The following is a 14,065-nucleotide window of genomic DNA, read 5'->3' as shown; positions in this document are numbered from 1 at the left end:
TAATTTTTGAACAGGATGAAGCACTTGGTCAGTTTGTAGTTGGATATGTTGATTCCGACTTTGCTGGTGATTTAGATAAACGTCGTTCAACTACAGGGTATCTGTTTACTCTTGCAAAAGCCCCAGTGAGTTGGAAGTCTACCTTACAGTCTACAGTAGCTGTGTCTACTACAGAGGCAGAATATATGGCAGTTACAGAAGCTGTTAAGGAGGCTATTTGGCTTAATGGATTGTTGAAAGACTTAGGAGTTGTTCAAAGTCACATAAGTTTATATTGTGACAGTCAGAGCGCTATTCATTTAGCGAAAAATCAAGTCTATCATTCAAGAACCAAGCATATCGACGTAAGATATCACTTTGTGCGGGAAGTCTTTGAAAAAGGAAAAATTCTACTTCAGAAGATTCCGACAGCAGATAATCCCGCAGATATGATGACCAAGGTGGTAACAACAATCAAGTTTAATCATTGTTTGAACTTGATTAACATCCTGAGAATTTGAGCACCTTCAGGTGTATGGCGCTCGAGAGCGCATTTGTAGGCACTACAAAAGATAGCTTTATCGAATTTGGGGAGTTGAAGGAAGTGTGTGAAGATGTGATTATCCTAATCAAATCTTCAAGGTGGAGATTGTTAACATTAATGGAAGACAATTAATAATGGTTGCCATTAACATTAATGGGAGACAATCAATAATGACAACCACCAACTTTGGAAAAGTGGCAAGGGATAATTTTTTTTTGGTCCTTGAGATAATGGGCTATTTATTGTTTGGTCCTTGAACCTCAACTATAAATAGGCCTTCTCATTTCTCATTTCAATTCATCCCAACCAATCTTTCTCTCTTAGTTTTCTCTCTTCTCCCATTTGAGAATTCTTAAGGAATTCTATTTGTTTGTAATACTTTGAAGATAGTAAAGTTATCATCTGGTGTTAGTGCCCGAGGACGTAGGTATAATTTACCAAACCTCGTTAAAACTCTTGTGTTCTTTCTTGTCCTATTTTTCTTTCAATATTTGAGGGTATAATAGTAGTATTTAATTGTGCTATTAAATTACTATAGAAGGGATATTCTGTCTAAGGAAAGACTTGGTATTTAAGAGATCCATGTGATCCACCTCTCTTTCTTGGGAATTGAACTTTGTGTGATTTTTTAGTACAATAATTTACATGCTTCTGACCCTATTGGAACAACATATTGCCAATATATAATCTCTCAATCGAAGAAGAAGATGCATTGGGGAACTCATCAATTTTCCCAACCAATTGATTTTCTCCAAGATCCATGATCTTCAACGATGGAAGAGTAAATAAAGAAGAATGTATTGAATCAGAAAGCTTGTTCCCTCCTAGATATAGGTTGACCAGGTGACTAAGATTTGCAATTGACGATGGAATGGGTCCAAAAAAATTGCAATAATGAAGCTCTAAATCTGTCAAGAACTTGAGATTACCAATTGATTGAGATAGTTTTCCACTGAAATTTGTGAAATAAAGCGACAAACTCTGTAAAGCATTGTTTGCTGGAAATTCTGGCAACTGACCCATAAGTTGGTGATTAAATGAAATGTCAATGCTTTGAATTTTTGGCGATAAGAGAATTTCAGTTGGAAAATGGCCACTCAAATTGCAGTTCCTCAAACAGAGAGAAACCAAACGAGAGGTAATTTCCAAGAAATTGGGAGGTAAATAAGAGATTGGGTTCCCATCAAGGATAAGTTTGGAAAGAAAAGAGAGTCTTGAGAGTGAAGAACATAATGGACCTTTCAAGCCACAGTTTGACAGACTCAACACACGCAGGTTGGAAAGTACAAGAGAAGTGGTTTCACACAATTTAGCACTTTGAGTTGAAATGTCCACACTATCCAAATAGAGCTCCGTGAGAAACTTCAAATTCTTGATAAATGTCTTGAAGTTTGGTTTCTCTAATTTTAACGTAGCTGAATTATAACCGTAACCATTTCTCCAGAAGCAATCATCTTGATAAGATAGATCAAGAGAGACTAACCTCGTTAAGTATGAGATCTCCACTAGAATTTGGCCATGGAAACATGAGCTTGAAAGATTGAGATGGGTTAGATTTTTCAGTTTGTGAAACCCATAGGAAAACAGAGTGGTATTAAAGTTGTTTCCAGCAAGATTAAGGCGTTGAAGACGATGGAGATTGAATATGGAGTGGAAGCTGCCTGAAAGGTTTCTGTAACTAAGATCAATGCCAACGACATGACCATAAGCATCACAAGTGACTCCTTCCCAAGAACAACAATCAGTGTTGACATCCCAGAGGTCAAAATTGGAAGAGAAAGTAAAATTAGGGTCGTAGTAAAGATGATGCTGCAATTGCAGCAGAGGAGCTCTCTGGTCATCAAGGCATTGCATTGGGAGGTGAGTTTGAGGAGGTGAAAAAGACAAGAGAAGAGGAAGGAAGCATGAGAAGACAAAGAGTGAAATAAGGGAATGAAGAGTGTTCATGTTGTGTTTGGCATACAACTTATTTATACACAAGTGTGCAGTTTCCATGGAACAATGTTTAAGAGTGATTGGCAATGCATGCAATTTCTAAGTCATTTTGCCAAATCAAGACTCCATCAAAATACTGTTCCACCACTTTAGTTAAGTCTTTTTGGTAAATTTTTCCAACATGCAAAAGCAAGGGATAATAATGTATTATTTAAAGCTGTCAGTGATGATGCATAAATTATTTATTGTTAGTATTAGAAATAAGTTGTTAAATTCACACTTAATTTGCCTTACGTCTTTCGTTTTTGTTAATTTTAATTTTAAAGAAATGAGATTTTAATATTTTATCGATCTCATTAACTTTTAATGCCAAGGTTGTAGTTTTCTTGCCCACTCCTTACTCTATATAAATAATCGTCTAAATCAAAGTCGTTAAAAAAGACTAAATTATAACACTTTAAATCTTATTGGAACCACTACTACGCATAGAATGAGCAAAGATGATAATTCAATGGATATTTTGAGTTTAAATTATATATTTTAGGTATCGACTTTTTAGAAAAAAAATCCATGTTACAAATATTTTAACTTTAAATTATTTTAAACTCAGGTAAATTTTATCATTTTTATGTTATATATAATTATTTCCACATCATTTAATTTTTTTAAATAAAAATACAACTTAATTTTTTAAGTAAAATTTGTTATAGCACCAAAAATATAAAATTTAACTTATAATATAAAATCAATTTGTTAATGAGTATCCAACTTGTAAATATGTAATGATTTATCAAATGGTTAACTCACCTTACATCTCAAATTTATACATCGAATTTTAAATTGACCTCTAAACTTTACAATGTTTTAATTAAGTTCTCAAATTATGAGTAACGTTTTAATTTGAAACTTTTAAAATCTTTAAATTAGGACCAGAAAAAATGATAGTATGAAATATTATAGACCTGTAGGGTAAATTACTATTGTTAAAGAAATTTAACAATGGAGGCTGTAGGCACCTTTGGAAAAAGAAATTTAACAATACTAATTTTAACAGTTTAAAAAAATAGTTAAGTCTGTTTGCCCGATCAATACTGCATGAGATGGATTGATGGGCACCACTTATGAGGTGGAAATTTTGATGATAAAAAGTGTAGGGTTCTTCTGATATTGACTTTGGGTTGATTGAAAATGATGATCACAGATAAGTTAAAATGTCTTATAATATTAGCTACTTTTCAATCCTTTACACTTTCAAAGTTTGTCCAACCAATTGAAATGCAACCACCATATAGTTTTTTAAGTCCAAAATTAAAGTCTTTTTATTGGTGATTTATATAATTAATTTTTATTTTATCCTCAATTATTTAAATTTATTATCTTTCTTTTTTATTTTTACATGAACAAAAATAAATTCATAATTAGATTAAGTCGGGTCAGGTCATTTCAGAGCAATAATCATATAATTTTTGAAAAATTTTATTCAAGGATTGCATATATACATACCTAGACGCCTTGAAAATATCATTGCTTCCGATCCATCGACTACTCAGCCACCCTATTTGAATACATGTACATGTTTCACCCTAATCAACTAAACACATTGAATAATTTCTTTAATGGTTCGTAACATAACTGAATGATGTAACTCAATTGATCATCTTGAATCAATTAGATTATAGTCATATTATTCATTTCAAGCACAATCTATTGAAAACCTAATATCTAAATAAATTTAAATCCCTCCAAAACTCCACAAAGCTCGACATTGAGTATAACAACACAATGTATTTAGAGACAAAGCTCATAGATTTATTTTCATATTATGCATGGGTTTTTATCAAATGGAGTCTTTGACTTAGTCTTGCCATGCATACTTGCAAATGACTCCTATTGTCCGCTCATTACTTAATTATGTTGTACTAATTTTCAGGCCGTTCTTAATATTTTTGGGTTTCAGGCAAACAATAAATTATATTTTTTTTTGATTATATAAAATGTAATGCAATAAAAGCTGAACATATCTTGCAGCCTAGGAGATGAAATATTTATGGTAAAAAATTGAAAACCGTATACATTTAATTAATTTATTTTAGTTTGAAATGGACTTTTTTTTAGTAAAATACCCGATTTTATATACGAATACTATTTTTTAACGAAAATCACTCCCATTTTTCATTTACTTATTTTTCTTCTCTCTTCCTAGTTAGAATCCTAGAGAGAATGTATAAGAAAATGCATTAGATCAGACTCCTTTTTCAATCTTTTTCATAGTCTTCTTAGAAAGATTTCATCTTTGTTTCTCTTCATTGGGTATCAAAATCTTGTTCCTTTCTGTTCCTAAAGAAGCTACCATGAATGCATTTCACCCATGATCTTGGTAATTTCCCTTCTAATCTATTCTCACTAACTTTGACCAACCGTAGTTGGTTGCTCTTGAAAATTTTGGTAAGGTTCCACTGAAGCTATTTCCAAGTAGATTCAGCATCCGTATTTTCACGAAGTTAGAGATTTCTTGAGGTATGGGAGACTCAAATTAGCAAATGAAGTTGGAATACAACCATTGAGTCAACTCTAGAAAAATTAATAATTTCAAGCTCCTTAAATCTTCAGGAATGGGACCAAAAAGCCTGTTGTCCTGAGGACCAAATTGCTCAAATTAGCAAATGAAGTAGGAATACAACCATTGAGTCAGCTCTAGAAAAATCAATAATTTCAAGCTTCCTAATTCTTCAGGAATGCCTGTTGTCCCCGAGGACCAAATTGCTCAAATTAGCAAATGAAGTAGGAATTAAATTATAGCAATATTTGGGTTTGGATTTTTTTTCCTTTTATTGTTTCTATATAATTTATTATTTTTAAATATAAAAATGTACCATTAAAATCTTTTAATTAAACTTTGGTATAGCACCCCAAAAGAATAAATTAACTATGCGTATTTTTTAGTCCTGGTTTATTAATGAGGATCGAACGTATAAATATGTTAAGATTTACCAAAGGGTTAATTCATTTGATGTCCCTAAACTATGGGTCTAAACTTTAAAAAATTTTAATTAAATCCTTGAACTGCAAATAAATTTTTAATTTTGGACTAACAAAAAAAAAATAGTATGAGATATTGTTGGCCTTTGGCTAACATTGGAAAGCATACCAGATTCTAAGACTTATTTCTTTCATTATGTTTTAATTATAATTTTATCATATTATTACATACAAGGCCTAATTGAATGGTATTTTTTAAAGAAATAAAACTATCATTGAAAGGACAAATTGACTAGTATAAAAACAAGTATCGGACTGCACTAAAACCCGAACCAATAGCTCCACCCTTTACACCCGGACCTAAAGCCCAACACGTGTTTGATAAAATATAAAGCCAATGTCAAGGAAAAGACAATTTTAAGGAAAAATATGCTCATATTTGTTAGACACTTTTACCATTTTCATCAAAGATTTTTGCTTGAGCCCGTCTGTTTCAAGTACCTTCTGCATTGCGAAATGGTAACATTAAATTAGAAGAGACTGAAAAACGAATGTCAATGTTACAAGCTACAAGTACAAATACCATATGATAGTTAACTTTGTCCACAGATAAAATAGAAATAAGGTGGTGCATACCCGCTGATTTTGAAAAAAATGAATCCTGATGGAGTCACCTACATCTTCTTTTGTTTCTTTTCCCGTGTTTTTTGAGCCTGTCAACCCATTTGTTTCCCAACTCATTCAGCCCTGTATATCCGATGCATAGCCCAACGACCAATCCACTAGCATAACCTATCAACGCAATTTTCCAAGTAGACATAGCATATAACCATGATTCTTCATCTCCCCGTGGAGGTGGTGGCATTGGAAGACCAACTTCATTGCATTTCCTTGACAGTGGCAGCCCACACAATTTTGGGTTCCCACGGTAGGAATCATTTGAAAATGTAATGAATTGGTTGCTTTGTGGTATGCTCCCTTCAAGTTGGTTGTAAGACAAGTTCAATGCTGCTAAGAAAGTTAAACTTGTAAGACGTGGAGGAATCTTCCCTGACAGCTCATTCTGTGAGAGATCCAAAGACTCGAGATCTTTTAGGTTTTCAAGTGCTACTGGGATTTAATCGGAGAAGCTATTATCGGACAAGTTTAGCACTTTGAGTGACCTCAGCATTTGTATTTCTTCTGGTATTCTCCTATGGAAACTATTGTTGGAAAGGTCGAGACAAGTAAGAATTGTCAAGACTTTTTGGTAGAACATTTCAATCCCTTTGTTGAAAATTGTCACTGAATCTTGATAATAATCCTCTCCAATGTAATCCAGCTTAGCTTTGTCGTCATTTGTTAACTGCATCATTGCCTTCAAGCTTTGCAAAAATTCAATGGACAAGTTGCCTGAAAAATTGTTGGAACCAATGTCCAATATGCGTAGCTTTGGAAACCCACGTTCTGTGTTGAATTCTGTAATTGTGCCGTAGAATCTGTTTGCTCGCAAAATGAGAACCTTCAAGGAAGTCAGCTTCTCTAACCAAAATGAGAATGTATCATGAACCATATTATTTCCAAGATCCAGAACCTCAAGTGCTTTACAATTGGCTAAAGATCTCGACAACTTCCCTTCTAATTTATTCCCACCTATTTTGAGTGACCTTAGTCGAGTGGCTTGAAGGAAATTAATGGATAGTTCACCAGAAAACTGGTTTGAAGCAATGTCCAACACATCCAAATTTGGGAAAACAAATTTATGTTTGAAATGTTTAATTTGACCATAAAATCTGTTTTCCCGCAATATTAGAACCGTCAAGTAAGGCAATTTCTGCAACCAAAAAGGGAATGTATGATTCATCATGTTGTTTCCCACGTCCAAAACTTCAAGCAGAGTGCATTCCACTAATGATCTAGGCAACTTCCCTTCCAATCTATTCTCACTAACTTTGAGAATAGATAATTGGTTTGCTTTTGAAAATTTTGGTAACATTCCACTGAAGTTATTTCCTTGCAGATCCAACAAATAGAGATCATTCATTTTGCCTAAGCAATTTGGAATCGTGCCGCTCAAATTGTTATGAGATGCATTGAAAACCTTAATTTGACTCAAATTGCAAATAGGTCTAGTCAAGGAGGTTTGCGAAGAAGTTGAACTCTGATTGGGTAAAAGTTGGTCCAAAGATGAGAGATGGTTATTAGCAAGATACAGATACCGCAAACTTTTCTTCCACACCCAGTTTGGTATTGCACCACTTATTTTATTATTTGAAAGTCCGAGATATCCTAAATTTTCTTGACTCTTTAAGAACTCCGGAAATGCACTTATGTTACAAGATCCCAGAGACAATCCCCTCAACACTGGGAAAGAGAAGTTTGCATCACTTAAAGGAAGTTTTTTTGGAAAATCAATCACATTGAAAGAAAGGTCTAAGGATGAAAGACTGCTCTTCCACAACCAATTAGGCACAACACCATGGATATGATTGTTAGAAAGATCTAAGTGAACCAACTTGTCTTGCCTTTTAATGAATTCTGGAAATTCAGTAAGGTTGCATGACCTTAGCATTAGGCTCCCTAACTGGGGAAAAGTAAGACTTCTGTTGCTTTCCATTAACAAGCTTATATTGTCTAGCAAGAGAGTCCTTAAGTTGTTGAGTTGGACAAACATGTCAAGCTTCATGCAACTGAAGCTATTGCCTCTGATATGAAGCAATTCAAGCTTTGGAAGTTGGAGGATTGACTTCGGGATTGGTCCTGTTAAATAATTATTGCCAATATATAATATCTCAATCGAAGAAGAAGATGCATTGGGGAACTCATCAATTTTCCCAACCAATTGATTTTCTCCAAGATCCAAGATCTTCAACGATGGAAGAGTAAATAAAGAAGAATGTATTGATCCAGAAAGCTTGTTCCCTTCGAGATATAGTTTCACCAGGTGACTAAGATTTGCAATTGACGATGGAATGGGTCCAAAAAAATTGCAATAATAAAGCTCTAAATCTGTCAAGAACTTGAGATTACCAATTGATTGAGGTAGTTTTCCACTGAAATTTGTATCATAAAGTGACAGACTCAGTAATGCATTGTTTGCTGGAAATTCTGGCAACTGACCCATAAGTTGGTCATTAGCCGAAATGTCAATGCTTTGAATTTTTGGCGATAAGAGAATTCCGGTTGGAAAATGCCCACGCAAATTACAGTACCTCAAACTGAGAGAAACCAAACGAGAGGAAATTTCCAAGAAATTGGGAGGTAAATAAGAGATTGGGTTCCCATCAAGGATAAGTTCGGAAAGAAAAGAGAGTCTTGAGAGTGAAGAACATAATGGACCTTTCAAGCCACAGTTTGACAGACTCAACACACGCAGGTTGGAAAGTACAAGAGAAGTGGTTTCACACCATTTAGCACTTTGAGTTGAAATGTCCACACTATCCAAATAGAGCTCTGTGAGAAACCTCAAATTCTTGATTAATGTCTTGAAGGTTGGATTCTCTAATTTAAGAGGCTGTTGAAGTTCGTAAGGCAATGGAAAATAGATGTAGAAGCCAGAGTAGAGAACTTTGTAATATCTCAAACAACAAGAATCTTGTTTGGATAGATCAAGAGAGACTAACCTTTTTAAGAATGAGATCTCCACAGGAATTTGGCCATGGAAACATGAGCTTGAAAGGTTGAGATGAGTTAGATTTTGGAGTTTATCAAACCCATAGGAAAACAGAATGGTATTAAAGTTGTTTCCAGCAAGATTAAGGCGCTGAAGACGATGGAGATTGAATATGGGGTGAAAGCTGCCCGAAAGGTTTTTGTAACTAAGATCAATGCCAACGACATGACCATAAGCATCACAAGTGACTCCTTCCCAAGAACAACAATCAGTGTTGACATTCCAGAGGTCAAAATTGGAAGAGAAAGTAAAATTAGGGGCATAGTAAAGATGATGCTGCAATTGCAGCAGAGGAGATCTCTGGTCATCAAGGCATTGCATTGGGAGATGAGTTTGAGGAGGTGAAAAAGACAAGAGAAGAGGAAGGAAGCATGAGGAGAGAAAGAGTGAAGAAATAAGGGAATGAAGAGTGTTCATGTTGGTGGGTGTGAACTGTGAAGGAGGATTGTGTCTGGCATACAACATATTTATACACAAATGTGTAGTTTCCATAGAACAATATTGCATGCAATTTCTAAGTCATTTTGCCAAATCAAGACTCCATCAAAATGCTGTTCCACCACTTCAGTTAAGTCTTTTTGGTCAACCTTTTTCCGTCAAGGGATAATAATAATAATTATCATTATTTAAAGCATAAATGATTTATTATTAGTATTAGAAATAAGTTGTTAAATTCACACTTAATTTTGAAGAATGAGATTTTAATATATTATTGATGTCATTTTTCTTATTAATGCTAAGGGTTTAGTTTTCTTGCCCAGTACTCCTTAGTCTATATAAATAATCTTCTATATCTAAGTCATTTAAAAAGACAAATTTATAGCAATAATAATGTACTTTAAATCTTATTAGAACCATCACTATGCATAAAATAAGCAAAGATGATAATCAACCGATATTTTGAGTTTAAATTATATATTTTAAGTATGGACTTTGTAGAAAAAATTTATGTTACAAATATTTTAAACTCAGCCAAACTTTACATTTTTTATGTTATACATAATTATTTCTACATCATTTAATTTTTTAAATAAAAAAATTACAATGTAATCTTTTAAGGAAATTTTGTTATAGCACCAAAAATAATTAAAATTTAACTTATAATATAAATTCAATTTGTTAATGAGTATCGAAATTATAAATATGTTATGATTTATTAAAGGCATAATTCACCTTACATCTCAAAATTATACATCGAATTTTAAATTAAGTTTCTAGATTTCATAATATTCTAATTAAGTTCTCAAATTATAAATAACATCCTAATTTGAAAATTTTAATATATTTAACTTTGGATCGGGAAAAATGATAGCATGAAATACCTTAAGTCTTTGGCGTTATATGCAAATGGTTAAATTTTGATTGCACAAAAACAACGTTCAACCATTGTGTACAAGTAAAGTCACATTATAAAGACAAAATTATAATAAATTTGTTAGCTGGTTGAGATGGATTGATGGACACAAGGAGTGGAAATTTTCTCCCAAGTGTTTTTGGGTGAAGTTTAGAGAAAGACTTTCATTTTTACATTATTATTTTATTTTTATTTAATTTAAATATTTTTTTATGTTTTATATTATTAAATATAAAATATAAAAAATATTTATAACTCAAGTTTCGAGTTAAATTTTAAAATTTGAATAACTCAAATAATTTGAATAATTCATACAACATATTGGTATACATACTCATTTGATCCCTATTAATTTTGAAACTTAAAAAATTTAAAATATTCATAAAAATTCCAAAATTTATATTTTGGGTTGATTGAAAATGATGATCACAGATTAGTTGAAATGTCTTATAATATTAGCTACTTTTCAATCCTTTACACTTTCAAAGTTTGTCCAACCAATTGAAATGCAACCACCATATAGTTTCTTCAGTCCAAAAGTAGATTCCTTTTATCGGTGATTTACATAATTAATTTGTATTCTCTTCAATTATTTTCTTTCTTTCTTTCTTTTTACATGAACAAAGATAAAATCATAATTGGATTAAGTCGGGTCAGGTCATTCCAGAGCAATAATCATATAACTTTTAAAGAAATTTATCCAAGGGTTGCATATAACTATACATGCCTAGACGCCTTGAAAATATCATTGCTTTCAGTCCATCGACTACTCAATTACCTTATTTGAATACATGTGTCACCTTAATCATCCAAAGACGTTGAATAATTTCTTTAATAGTTCGTAACACAGCTGAATGGTAGAACTCAACTGATCATCTTGAATCAATTAGATTGTAATCATATTATTCATCTCAAGTACAATTCATTGAAAATTTATCTCTAAGTAATTTAAAATCCCTCCTAAACTCCACAAAGCTCGACATTGAGTGTAGAACAACTCAATGTATTTAGAGACAAAGCTCATAGCTTTATTTTGGAAATTATATGTTTTTAGTGTAGAACTAACAGAGAAACGATAGTATGCATGGGTTGTTATATACAATTGCACATTAAATTAAAGTTTATATATAATTTTTTTCTTACATTAATAACTGAAAAATATATATATTTTTAAGCCCCTTCTAATCCAAGACGATTGTACTCTCAAATAACCCGATTGCCGGGGTTTCTAGTTTCCTTAAAAACCACAGAAATGTATTAATCAAGTAATAGAGAAGCAGTGCAATTTCAACACAAACTGAAAAAGATTGAAGTTTTTAAACTTTCTTGGTTTAATTGAAATCACTAAACTAAATGAAAAATGAATTAGTGGAGATGCCTTGGACGCTTCTCATTTCTTTCAAAACACTACTTCAAAAATATATCTATTTTTTCAAACCAAATAGGATTAAAGAGGAAGGAAGCATGAGGAGAGAAAGAGTGAAGAAATAAGGGAATGAAGAGTGTTCATGTTGGGTGGGTGTGAAGGAGGATTGTGTCTGGCATACAACATATTTATACACAAATGTGTAGTTTCCATAGAACAATATTTATGGGTGATTGGCATTGCATGCAATTTCTAAGTCATTTTGCCAAATCAATAGTCCATCAAAATACCGTTCCACCACTTTAGTTAAGTCTTTTTGGTCAACTTTTTCCAACATATTAAAGCAAGGGATAATAATGTATTATTTAAAGCTGTTAGTGATGATGCATAAAAACCACAGAAATATATAAATCAAGTAATAGAGAAGCAGTGCAATTTCAACACAATTTGAAAAAGATTGAACTTTTTAAACTTCCTTGGTTTAATTGAAATCACTAAACTAAACGAAAAATGAATTACTGGGGATGTATTGGACGCTTTTCATTTCTTTCAAAAAAAACTGCTTAAAAATTTCAGACTACTTTTTCAACCTTTTTTCTTTTTCATAGTCTTCTTAGAAAGATTTCATCTTTGTTTCTCTTCATTGGGTATCAAAAGCTTGTTCATTTCTGTTCCTAAAGAAGCTATTTCATCTTTGTTTCTCTTCATTGGGTATCAAAATCTTGTTCCTTTCTGTTCCTAAAGAAGCTACCATTTTGTTTCAACGGCTGAAAAAAAGGAGTCAGTAGAAACAAGGGAAGAAACAAAGTTAAAGAAGGAACTAGGGAGAGTGGTGAAGAAGATTGTAAAAGATGAGGACTATGGGTTTGATAAAACAATTGAAGCTATAAAAATCCCGTCTTCTTTAGCAGAATTAAAGATGAAGAAACCCATAGGTGCTGCAATGGACGATAAGAACAAAAATTATGGTATTTGCTGGTTTGTTGAGGTTTAACAACCAACACGTATAAGTTCTAAGATGAATGCATTTCACCCATGATCTTGGTAATTTCCCTTCTAATTTTGACCAACCGTAGTTGGGTTGCTCTTGAGATGGATTGATGGGGATATGGAGTGAAAATTATGATGACCACACAATTTCTACGAAACAGATTGGTACAAAATAAGTTCGAAGCTGTACAAAAACCCAACATGTGTTTGATAAAATAAAAACCCAATATGCCAGCTAAAGATGGGAGTAGCAGCAGCAGCTGTGTCTCTTTACACAATCAGTACAATGTCCATCAGATATGGCTTTCATGTTTGCTGGCTGTGAAGGAGGATTGTTTCCATGCATACAACTTATTTATACACAGATTTCTACTTTCCATACATTATTTTTAATTTTGGACTAAGCCCGATCACTACTGCATGAAAATAATGTTGTACCACTAATTTTATTTTAGTCAATTAATAAAAAAAATGGAATTGTGGTGATTTTTTTTAACTGATTGAGATAGATCATTGATGGCTCAAAGACTAAATTTTCTCATAACTTTGATGACTTTTCAATGAACTTAAATTGTATGGAATCAATAGAAAATTATGGAATGAGATATTATTGGTCTTAGTCTTAGCCTTTTGGCACTGCATGCAAATGTCTAAATCCTTTTTACCCCATCAAAACTATGTTTAGCAAGTTTCTTAGGTAGTTGAGATGGATTGATGGGCACAAGTTGTGGAAATTTTGATGATATAAATGTTTAGTTTTCCTCTTCTTAGTAATTTCTTTGAAAGAAACATATTTAAATTTCCACATCAATATTTTTTTTAGATTTAATTGAAATTATCAAAGATAAATGAGACTGAGGAGATGTCTTACATTATTAACAATTTTTTAATTCTTTGAAAAAATTCAAACCTAATTAAAAATGCTACAAATCAGACAAATCAATGAATAAAAATTTAATTTGTCATTCTCCTCCTATTAGAAAGGGATAGAGATAACATGAAATCACAGTTTCATACCATCCTTTCCCTTAAATAAATTCTTTTAAATGTCTTACAATGATAGAATTGTCCCTTGAATAAATTCTTATAAATGTTTTACAATAAGAGAATTGATTTTTTTTATTAAGGTCACATATTTATTTCTAATGTTTTAGATTGTTTGCCAATACTAAAAACCACACCACATTGTAAGGCATCATTTCTTTCATATATTTTAATTATTTTAATTATTTTTATCATATTATTACTTAATTCAACCATATTTTT

At 32.3% G+C, this 14,065-nt stretch overlaps 2 protein-coding genes across 3 annotated transcripts; both read right to left on the bottom strand.

Moving 5' to 3' along the window:
- Positions 1-1,180: 1,180 nt before the first annotated feature.
- Positions 1,181-2,470, bottom strand: LOC107942108 (receptor-like protein Cf-9). Its single transcript, XM_016875756.2, has one exon. The coding sequence runs from the start codon at positions 2,468-2,470 to the stop codon at positions 1,181-1,183; it is 1,290 nt and encodes a 429-aa protein (XP_016731245.2).
- A 3,181-nt stretch (positions 2,471-5,651) lies between these two features.
- LOC107944471 (receptor-like protein 7) lies at positions 5,652-12,177 on the bottom strand. 2 transcript variants are annotated; one of them, XR_005910022.1, is made up of 3 exons: positions 12,135-12,177; positions 6,074-9,676; positions 5,653-5,941 (listed from the first exon to the last, which is right to left on the bottom strand). XR_005910022.1 is itself a non-coding variant. In XM_041088027.1 (2 exons), the coding sequence occupies exon 2, from the start codon at positions 9,594-9,596 to the stop codon at positions 6,555-6,557; it is 3,042 nt and encodes a 1,013-aa protein (XP_040943961.1). In that variant the 5' UTR covers positions 9,597-9,676; positions 12,135-12,177; the 3' UTR covers positions 5,652-6,554. The 2 variants fall into 2 exon arrangements, 1 of the variants encoding a protein (XP_040943961.1); XM_041088027.1 differs by having other exon boundaries at positions 5,652-9,676.
- Positions 12,178-14,065: the final 1,888 nt, after the last annotated feature.

Source organism: Gossypium hirsutum, chromosome D02, assembly GCF_007990345.1.
Source record: "Gossypium hirsutum isolate 1008001.06 chromosome D02, Gossypium_hirsutum_v2.1, whole genome shotgun sequence".
In the NCBI taxonomy this organism is placed as follows: Eukaryota; Viridiplantae; Streptophyta; class Magnoliopsida; order Malvales; family Malvaceae; genus Gossypium; species Gossypium hirsutum.
The sequence above is the reverse complement of the archived record's forward strand: the minus strand, read 5'-3'. Positions and strand labels throughout refer to the sequence as shown.

Coding starts and splice junctions, on each gene's coding strand:
- LOC107942108 (XM_016875756.2), bottom strand. CDS start 2,470: ATGAACACTCTTCATTCCCTTATTTCACTCTTTGTCTTCTCATGCTTC.
- LOC107944471 (XM_041088027.1), bottom strand. CDS start 9,596: ATGCAATATTGTTCTATGGAAACTACACATTTGTGTATAAATATGTTG.